The sequence below is a fragment of the Hippocampus bargibanti genome, linkage group LG18 (assembly GCF_051943395.1).
Source record: "Hippocampus bargibanti isolate YZ-2025 linkage group LG18, ASM5194339v1, whole genome shotgun sequence".
Classification (NCBI taxonomy): Eukaryota; Metazoa; Chordata; class Actinopteri; order Syngnathiformes; family Syngnathidae; genus Hippocampus; species Hippocampus bargibanti.
Genome location: NC_142751.1, coordinates 1337180 through 1348519, shown reverse-complemented (window position 1 = coordinate 1348519; position 11340 = coordinate 1337180). Strand labels below are relative to the sequence as shown.

The 11340-nt window shown below is 44.1% G+C and overlaps 1 protein-coding gene across 1 annotated transcript in view; it reads right to left on the bottom strand.

Moving 5' to 3' along the window:
• The window catches only part of LOC148884172 (ephrin-A5b-like), an 88176-nt gene extending 86867 nt beyond the window's left edge, over positions 1 to 1309 (bottom strand). The window contains exon 1 of the mRNA XM_089020295.1: positions 588 to 1309. Within this exon, the coding sequence (XP_088876421.1) occupies positions 588 to 694 (107 nt within the window). The 5' untranslated portion in view covers positions 695 to 1309. The remainder of the gene's footprint in view (positions 1 to 587) is intronic.
• Positions 1310 to 11340: the final 10031 nt, after the last annotated feature.

Genomic DNA, 11340 nt, shown 5'->3' with positions numbered 1-11340 from the left:
ATGGATGCACAGACATATGGATGAATGGATGGACGGACGGACGGATGGATGGATGGACAGACAGATGGACGGACGGATGGATGGACAGACGGATGGATGAATGGACGGAAGAATAGATGGATTGATGCACGGATGGATGAATGGACGGACAGACGGGTGGGCGGCTGGATGAATGATAGATGGATGGGTGGACGGATGGATGAAACAACTCATTGCACTCATATTAAGAGATATAAACATCTATAAAATTGCATGTTTGGTTTTTAAATGTGAAATGAATCAAAGTGAAATACTAAATGTGTGCGTGAAAGACATAATGATGATGATGATGATGATGATTATTATTATTATTATTGGTTGGGGGAATAGGATTTGTCAGATGAGTTTGAGGGGGGGACAGCAATGTCGGCTTTACAATCGCTGTGAGTTGATGAGAAGGCCAAATTCCATCGGCGGAATAGCAACAGTGTTTTGGCAACTTGTTTTTTTTTTGGGTGAGGGGGCAAAACACGCCACTCTTGCTTGACCTCCACCAAATTGGCTGAAGCGCGTCCGCGTAAGAGGAAAGCCGAGCGACGATGACTTACTTGGGGTTGGTGCGGTTCCAGAAGACGGCGTAGCGGTCCGACACCACTTTGGAAGCCGGGTCCTGAGCGAAGCCCCCAACGACTAGGAGGACTACCAACAACATCATTTCCACCTGTGGCACGTTTGCGACCAAGCAAGCCCAAAGAGACGCCAAGTTCCGCTTTGATTTCAAAGTCCGATGGATCTTGTCGCAAGTCGAGTTCGTTGACCCCCCTTCGCCTCCTGAAGTTACTTCATGAGTCTCTCTATGATGGAATAGTCCTTTTGGGGGTTCTTCTGGAAAAGTAACAGAACGTCAATTTAAAGGAAAAATCCGGTTTCCATCAACTCCGGCTACAAAAAAATCCCCGAGGGTCGGCAGGGTGGGGGGGGGCAGAATATCACGTGAAATGCTCCGTTTGGATCGAGATTTAAAACAAAAAAAGTAAATGGAGTCCTTATGCTGCCATTGTCGTTGGAATCTTCTGAGCTGTTGACCCAACAACCCAGGCGAGAGCGACGACGCCAAAAGCGGCCAACGTCTCAACTCAACGCGTGGATGCAAAACGCGAGAGGAAAAAAAAACCCAAACTGGTCCTCACGATCGTTCACCGACACGCACGCTGCCGCGCTGGAGCGTCCACGGAACGCGTCGCACGGACCGGGCGTCTGTGGGAGAAGCGAAGTGAACAACCGGAGACGAAGGAAGCAGACCGACTGTGCGCTTCGGATTTTGCAGCCATGCTCCCCTGGACCAAACCCCCCCCCCCTGACACACCCCCACCTCTCGACCCCCCCACCCAACCCCCATCCTCAACACCGCCACTCTCTCTCTCTCTTTCTCGTTCTTTCTCTTTCTCTTTCTCTCTCTCCCCCTCTCTTCCTCTCTCCCTCTCTGTCTCCCTGTCTCCCACTCCCCTCTCTCTCTATCTCTCTCTCTATTTCTTTCTCTCTCTCTCCCTCTCTCTCTTTCCCTCTTTCCTTTTTCTCGCCCCCTCGCCCCCCCCCCTCTCTCTCTCTCTCTCTCTCTCTCACAGTTGTAAAAGCCGCAGCCCCGCTGTGAAAAGTGTCCATATTCTCCTGTTCGAAGCTGCACCATCTATTGACGTCTCCAAATTAAAAAAAAGATGATATAAAAATGCTGAGGTGAATTATTTGACCCTCTGTGTGCAAAAAAATGCATGTCCGTTTTGTGTGGGTTTTTTTCGGCATCACTGATGATTTTTTTTTTTTTTTTTTTTTGCAGCGTGAAGGTTCGAGCGCCCATGTTTTGATTTGGGATGCACAAGCAGGAGGTACATTTCATATTTTTTTTCAGAGCTCTTCTTCCATTTGGGTTTTGCGTTTTTATCCCTCTGGCGTCTTTAAAAACGTTCCCTTTTGTTGGAAAGTTAAACGAAAGTCAACAGTGCAGTTGCTTAGCTAATCTGAAAGAATCAGGAAATCTTAAATAAAATACACACAAATACAAACACGCGATCACAAACAAATATTGTATCTATTTGTTGCTTATTAATGGGGTTGTCTTTTTGTTTCATTGGTAAAATTAGTGTAAGATCTGCGCAAATTGAATGCGGCGCCGCCCAGTGGCGACCGTGAAAACGGCATCGTGTGTAAAAATCCACAAATAGACTTTGAACTGGGAATGAGTGCGAAAGTCAACACTGCTGGTGACCAATCCAAGGCCCAAAAATTAGAATAGGCTGTAGCTCACGTTCCAAGTGATGTGGGTGACTTTTCATAAAGCACCATCCATCCGTTTGATTATTAATAGACAGATAAGCAAAAAAATAAATACAGGCACATACATAAATACATACATATGTAACGGAGTTGTACACTAAAATTATTAAATTATGATGGAAGTGACGCAACGGCGCACAGTGTGGCACCAAGTCCCGCCCATAGTTTCCAGAACAATCTGGACGAGATTTATGGTGAGTCGCATTTCTCTGATGGTCTGGATTAACGCGTATTTCCATGGCAATATCTTATTTTGTTTCCCCTTGTGTACTGTCTAGTGTTATCTAATTAGTTCCCTGATTCTTTTTGACTCCAGATTACTTTTTGTGTCATTAGTTAATTCACGTTTCGTCGCGTGGAACTCTGAAGAACATTTGCTTCATAGTGCTTTTCTGTTGCGGAGTTAATCACAAGACGAAACCCATGCGACTTCACCCATCCCTTCTGCCATACTGTGTTGCAGGTAATGATTGTTTCATTTCGTTTTTATTGTATAGACAGTCACTGTTGTGACACCTGTCACACATAGATAAATATTGATTTAAATAAATCCATAAATTAATGAATGAAGGAATAAATGAATAAACAAATAAATGAACATATGAACACATGAATACATAAATAAATAAATAAATAAATGATTAATTACATACATACATACATACATACATACATACATACATACATACATACATACATACATACATACATACATACATACATGCATATTGATATAAATATTGAATAAATACATCCATGAATGAAGGAAAAACACAGACAGACGATTGTTTGGCTGTCGGCCTGCATCTTTGGTGTTATCGTCAGCATCCAAGGTGGGAGCATAGGCGCTGATTAAAGTTGCGAAGCGACCTTTTACCAGGGGAATACGCCAGGTCATAAGCCGTTCACTGATGCCTTGGGGGGACTCAGGGATGTTACTGAGTAAGCTGCTTTTCACAGCAAAGCCAACTCCATGGAGTCTTCGCTCATTCTCTGGGAGACCCTTCCAGAAGAAGGTGTAACCTTCACCAACTTCTGTGAGTGAATCCTCGCCTGAGAACCGAGTCTCACTGAGTGCGCCAATATCGATGTTGTACCTTCTCAGCTCATGTGCGATGAGGGCAGTTCGTCTCCGAGGTCTCTCCATCCCGTCTCGAGCATCGAGGAGGGTGCGAACATTCCAGGAAGCCAGGTTCATAGTCATGGGTTTGATTATATTTCGTTTTCGACCGCAGAGGGGGGATGCCTTGGTGGCTGCGGTGGGCCACCCAGGTGTGGTGGAACAAGCAATGTTTAGGTCACCTTTTCTAGACCCTTCCCCTATAAGGGGTGAGCAGTGCGGACCCTGAATAGGGCTGCTCAGACGCACAGGATGCTGCCGAAGGATAATGTTGCAACACACAAGCGTGCAACGCCTAGACCTGATGATGCATGCGTGAGTCTTTTGTGCGAGAGTGTGGTGGGAATTAAAGGGGGGGGGGGCTGGAGGGGTTGATCATCTGGCTCGATATTGCATGAGCAATAATCACCTGATCGCACCCACCAAAGTGGCTGTCCTATTTCATTTATGCCACTTGCCCAAGACAATTGAGTCCTTGTCAATTAGGGTCAGTGGGTCTGCAGTGCGTGCCAATGGTTCTCATGGCTTTACAAGTAACGGGAGCTCCGGCTGGAGTGCAGATGACAGACATCAAGTTGAGGAGTGAGGGCGACCATGTGGCAGTTTTTTTTGGGGGGGGGATGTAATGTGTAATAATCCATTGTTGTGATAGTAGCCTCGAAAGGCCTCAATCGACGTCCAAGATGGCGCCCATGTTAGCAGACGTCAGCAAATGCTCTCATGAGTCTTGCTTTTTTTGCGTATGTGGAACTGTCGCAGCTTGGAAATGAATCGGATTGACGTGGGACCGGAGATGTGAGACAATCTGTTTTCGTAAATAGATGCTACAGTGTCGTGTTTGCTTTCAACATTTAGCTTGAAGCAGACGTGCACATTCCACCATGAGGGGGATTTGGGGGGGGGGGGGGACTCAGAAAGACGTGGGAGGTCTGATATATTCCCGTCCGATCTGCACTCGCGCTCATGTCTGGCACCTCGTTGAACTTCTTTTTTGTATATATGACCTCCTGTAAACACAAACACTGCAAACCTACACATCCACACAAAAGCCAAAGTGTGTGTGTGTGTAAACTCACACGGAGACATCCAAACACCCGCACTCGCACACACGCCTCACATGAGCCCTTCTGAGCTTTGGCCATTTTTTGCGAGCAACGTCGCAAAAAGTAATATTCATTCCAAGGCATCGATGACCTTTCTCAGCACCCCCCACCCTCAACCTCCCGGTTCCCGATAGAGGACCTGTGTGGCACAGAATTCCAGAACTGAACCAGGTTGACCCAAAGTCACAGCTGTGGGTGACTCTCCAGTGACAGAGAGAGAGAGAGAGAGAGAGAGAGAGAGAGAGAGACACTTCAACAAACCCACACATGTATGAGTTACCTAACGTCCTGAAAGCTGTTAACATTTGAAAGATTTATTTATTTATTTATCTATTTATGTATTTATTTCTTTTTATTTGTGTATCTGTTTGTCTGTTTATTTATGTATGTATTTTTTTTATTTGTTTGTGTAAATATTTTTCTATTCATTTATTTATTTGTTTATTTATTTATTTATTTATTTATTTATTCATTTATTTAGGCGGCCCGGTAGTCGAGTGGTTAGCACACCGGCTTCACAGTGCAGAGGTCGCCGGTTCGCGTCCGGGTCCGGCCTCCCTGTGTGGAGTTTGCATGTTCTCCCCGGGCCAGCGTGGGTTTTCTCCGGGTCCTCCGGTTTCCTCCCACACTCCAAAAACATGCATTGCAGGCGAATTGAAGACTTCAAATTGCCCCTAGGTGCGATTGCGAGAGTTACTGTTGTTTGTCCTTGTGTGCCCTGCGATTGGCTGGCAACCAATTCAGGGTGTCCCCCGCCTCGTGCCTGAAGACAGCTGGGGTAGGCTCCAGCACCCCCCGCGACCCTGATGAGGAATAAGCGGTACGGAAAATGGATGGATTTATTTATTTATTTATTTTTTGACTATTTTTGTATTTATTTATTTTGTTAGTTTGTTTTATTTTTTTGTTTTTCTATTTATTTGTTTGTCTATTTGTGTATTTGTTTGTCTCTTTATTTATGTATTTATTATTTTTTATTTGTTTGACTATTTTTGTATTTATTTATTTTGTTTGCATATGTATTTATTTATTTGGTTATTTGTTTATTTTGCTTGTCTATTCATTTATTTATTCTGATTAATTACTTAGTTAACTATTTTTTTAATTAATTAATCCATTAATTGGATTGGATTGGATTGGATTTGCCTTTATTAGTCTCACAGTGGACTGGGGCGTAAAGTTCTAAATCTCTGGACATTTATTGGATTGGCTATGTCTTTATTAGTCTCACAGTGGAGAAATGAAGTAAGCATTGCAGTGAATCGATTTTCAAACATCTCATCTCATCTCATCTCATTTTCCTTTTCCTTAGCGCTTATTCCTCATTAGGGTCGCGGGGGTTGCTGGAGCCTATCTCAGCTGTCTTCGGGCACGAGGCGGGGGACACCCTGAATTGGTTGCCAGCCAATCGCAGGGCACACAAAGACGTACAACAGTCACTCTCACACTCTCACCTATGATTTTCAAACATCAAGATGACAAATAGAGTTAAATTCTGACTTTGTGACAGTGTTACAATGCGCACCCCAGAAGGTGTTTCAAGCACTCAATATTGTCTCTGCGTTAAAAATGAAAAGCATTGATCCTTCCCTCCCCCACTTTTGGACCGCTTAACCACTTGAGCCTGAGAAAATACGCTTTCAGCCACCCGGGTTTACAAAATGATGAAGTGCAGAGAAGAGCCCAGTTCATCCAAGGGCAACTACGCTTCGTGACCTTTTAACTTCAAGCGGGGAAGCAAAAAAAAAAAAGTTGTTCCAATCCTTTATGCCACAGACGTTGAGACGTTTCTGTCTGTCTCTCATCCCAACATCCTCCAGATGTCAAATCTATATTTTTTGTGATAGATATCTTTCATAGACACCAATCTAACAGACGCCAGCAAGGTGTCCAAAGTGAAACAAAGACCTTCACAATCAGTCAGACACGTCTGCGGGCGATCAGACTCGGGCCAGGCGAAGCTTGTCATTGAGCGAACGTTGACACGGATGACAGACTGGAGGTCTGCGTTCACCTCGGCCGCCGTCCATTTCATAAATGTCTTCTCACTTGAGCTCACAGATGATTAGATTAGTGCGACCCGTAATCCCATGACGGACACACCAAAATATAAACACAGAGTTAGGAAAAAAAAAGGGGGGGGGGTGGTCTCCCCTTAGCTTTGTGTGTAATAATAATAATAATACAGTAAAGTCTCGTTATATCGATATCGGATATATCGATAGTCCCGGTTATATCGATACTATTTCTATGCACGCACGGAGAAAATTACATGCAAACAGGGTCGGATATATCGATAGTCCCGGTTATATCGATATTTTTTCGGACTCCCTTGAATATCGATATAACGAGACTTTACTGTAATAATAATACATCTAATTTCTAAGCGCCTTTCAAAACTCTCAAGGTCACTTTACAGTCACGGGATTAGTTTTTCTGTGGGTGAGCAGCAGCAGCAGCCACACGCGCCAACGTTCACTCACCTGGATGTAACTCAAATAGATAGAAAGCTAACTAGCTAGCCAGCTATTGCATAGTGAATAAATAGTTAATAGATAGCCAGACAGCCAACAGCTAGCCAGACAGACAGCTTACAATCAGCTAGACAGCTAATGGCTAGCTAATAGCTAACAAATAAATAGCGAATACAACCAGATAACCAACAGCTAGCCAGTCAGGCAGCTTACAATCAGTTAGAAAGCTAATAGCTATCTAATGGATAGCAAATAAATAGCGAATATAGCCAGATAGCCAACAGCTAGCCTACCAAACAGCTTACAATCGGCTAGACAACTAATAGCTCGCTAATGGATAGCAAATAAATAGCGAATATAGCCATATAGCCAACAGCTAGCCAACCAAACAGCTTACAATCGGCTAGACAACTAATAGCTCGCTAATGGATAGGAAATAAATAGCGAATATAGCCAGATAGCCAACAGCTAGCCGGCCAGATCCGCTTCAATTCATAGCCGCGACTGTTCCACTTGCACATATGATCACTTTAAACATATCATTTAATTTTGGGGTGTTTTCTACTTATACTTAACCATATTTGGATTTTGTATTATACAACTTGTGGAACGCTCTGTACTTAACTGGTGGACTTCATGCTTAAAATCAGCTAGACAGCTAATAGCTAGCTGGCTAGCAAATGGATAGCAAATAAAGACCTGAATGACACGGCAAATCCACCGGATTTACAGTACGTGGGTGAGGAGATGTGAGACAATCTTTTGGTCAATGGATGCTACAGCTTTGTGTTTGCGTTCAACATTTAGCTTGTAGCAGACGTACACATTTCACCATGACATCCCCGATCCCCTGGTGAAAAGGACGCTTTGATCCTTTCCTTTTTCATCTAGAACTGCTTTATACATGTTATTATGTTCTTTTGACTTCAAGATGGTGCCGCGAGAGTGGTTGCCTTTACAGCAGCTCCTATATTTTGTGTTGGGAACTAATTCCTGTTTCTCTTCTGGTTCAGAGTTCAACAGAGTTTTATGATGAAATACCAGCGGGGACGATAGATGGTAAACAGAATAGACTACTTTATTCTAGTAGAACAATGGAAGAAAATCTCTCGTCGAAGCGGGAAGCCAAGAGCACCAAGCCCGCCTCCTCAAACTAGTTTAAAACACACAACAGTTGATGACATCATCTCGACTGAGCCTATCAGCTATGGACAAGTGTTGGGAGAACATTAGACTGAAATTTGATACTTGTTACACTCTGCATACGCAACTAGTTAACTAATAAACTACATACATCCATATAGACTAAACATGAAATAACATAGTATGTACTAAACTAAACATGATGTTTACGGATGTATATAAAAACACTATCATTTTGTTTTTCTACTTCTTTCCTTTCCTCTTACTTTTATCACTTTGCTGCTGCAAAATGTAAATGTCTCCACTACGAGACTGATAAAGGCTAATCCAATTCAATCCAATCAACGGGGGGGGGGGGTTAAGAAGAAAGGAGTGTCAGCGCAGAGCGCGGATGCGTATGTGGAACTGTCGTGGCTCGGAATTGAAGCGGATTTATGTGGCGCAGGAGATATGAGACAGTCTCTTTTCGTCAATGGATGTGACAGCTTCATGTTTGCTTTCAACATTTAGCTTTATTATTTGTTATTTTTATTATTAATATTAATATTATTAATATTACTATTATTACTATTCAGGGTGGAGTGGAGGGAAGCATAAAAGAGTGCACAGTCATCTCAGGCCATCTTGACTTGGTTCAAATGCATTTTTTTTCATGCAATGCGAATGAGATTGAGAAATGGCTCGATACGAAGAACTCGGCATGACTCATAATGTCAAAGAGAATGATGGAAGGGATGTGAGAGGTTAAGAGGAAGATGAGGGAGAGGGGCGGAGCAACCTGGAATAATGACGGGGGGGGGGGGATAAGATTCAGCGCTGTAAGAAGATAGGGAAGAGTCAGCCAGCGAAGGGGTGAAAAAAAAAGTGTTTTGGTGATATTTGAGGAAGAGGACAGAAAAAAAAGATGCAGCGCGAATGACAACCAAAGGAACACGAGATTGAATAGCAACAGAGAGATGACCAAGAAGGATAGGTAGGAGGTGAATGACAAGCGAGAGGAAGGAGGATTCAACAAGTCGGTCCTGCCTGCAGGTCACAGAGGCCACAGCTGAATCCACAGATTTTCCTCAGACTGGAGGATCCAATGGTGGCCTCCTCCCACAAATAGGAGGTGATTTATCACACCGGGCCATAAATCAGCTTGTCTGGCCTCCCTTGCACAACTCAACTTTTTATTCTCATTCCCGACTCGCCATTTTGAACATAATAATAATAATAATACATTTCATTTCTAAGCGCCTTTCAAAACTATCAAGGTCAGCTTACAGTCACAGGATAAGTTTTTTTCTGTGGGTGAGCTGCGACAGCCACATGCGCCAGCACTCAAATAGAAAGGAAGCTAGCTAGCGAGCGAAAAGATAGCTAACAGCTAGCAAATAGCTAGCTAATAGCTAGCAAATAGATAGCTATTAACTAGCGAGTAGATAGCTATTAACTAGCGAATAGATAGCTAATAGCTAGCAAATACAGGTAACATCCGAGTTACGACTGGCTTCCGTTTCGACAAAACGGTCGTAAGTCAAACGGTCATAAATCGAAAAGCATTCAAAATGGCTGCCGCGAGGATCACAAGATCAAAACAAATGACGACATGCTAGCATACTACAGGATAGTATACCATGTCAATCTGTTGTTTTTGGATTGGATTTGCCTTTATTAGTCTCGCAGTGGAGAAATTTACATTTCTCAGCAGAAAAGTTATGAAAGGAATGAAAGTAGAAAAACAAAATACAGGAGCTGCTGGAAAGGCAGCGATTCTCGCGGCGCCGTCTTGAAGTAAAAGGAAAAAAAACTACATAACAAATAACATGACAACACAAAGACACAGAGAGTCATTCATTCTTAAGCACTTTCTGTACCCTCTTTGTTACACGAAGCAGTTCCAGATGAAAGAGGAGAGGATCAAAGCATCTCTTTACCAGTGGATCAGGGACATCATGGTGGAATGTGCACGTCGACTACAAGCTAAATGTTGAAAGCAAACACGCAACTGTAGCATCCATTGACGAAAAGAGATTGTCTGACATCTCCTGTCCAACATAAATCCGCTTCAATTCCAAGCCGCGACAGTTCCACATACGCAACATTTAAGCAACATTTTCCATTGAATACTATTATATACCAAAATGTTGACAGTTCATTTATAAATCTTATAACTTTTGGTGTCATTTTAATCATTTTATATTTCGTATTATCAATCTTTATTACTGTGTCGGCAAACACGCTTTCTGCTGACCCGAATCCGCACGGCTTCGCACGCATGCGAGCTTTCCATAAACCGCTCCCCCTGCTAATAGAGAAGACAGAAGAGGTCACCTGTCTCAAAGAGGCGGCGGCGTCAACCGTCAGCGCGCCGGGGCGTTTGCGTCGCTGCGATCCCACCCGCTCCGCCTCGGCGTCGGTGGGCACCCCTCCCTCCCCCCGATTGTCACGTTCGAATTGACAGCTGGGTGCGGAGTCACACCTACCCGCTTCCACAACTTCCTTCTTCAGGACAGCGGGTACGATGAAGGGACACTGACAACTTGTATTTGTACTTTGTATTACCCTGGACTTTCTATATCTTTGTCCGAAAGTTTTACATTTCACAGCAGAAAAATGAAATGTATGATTTTTATTATTATTATTATTATTATTATTATTCTTATTCCATCCATCTTCTGCCGCTTATCCAGGGTCGGGTCTCGGGGGCAGCAGCTTCAGTAGGGAATCCCAGACTTCCCACTCCCCAGCCACTTCTTGTAGCTCGTCCTGGCGGATCCCGAGGCGTTCCCATGGCAGCCGGGAGACATAGTCTCTCCAGCGTGTTCTGGGTCCTCCCCGGGGTCTCCTGCCAGTGGGGCATGCTCGGAACACCTCACGAGGGAGACGTCCCGGGGGCATCCTAATCAGATGCCCGAGCCACCTCATCTGGCTCCTCTCGATGTGGAGGAGAAGCGGCTCGACTTTGAGCCCCTCCCGGATGACCGAGCTTCTCACCTTATCTCTAAGGGAGAGCCTGGACACTCGACGGAGAAAGCTCATTTCGGCCGCTTGCATCCGGGATCTCGTTCTTTCGGACACAACCCATAGCTCATGACCATAGATGAGGGTTGGGACGTAGATCGACCGGTAGATTGAGAGCTTTGCTTTGTGGCTCAGCTCCTTCTTCACCACGACAGAGCGGTACCAAGTCCGCATCGATCGACAG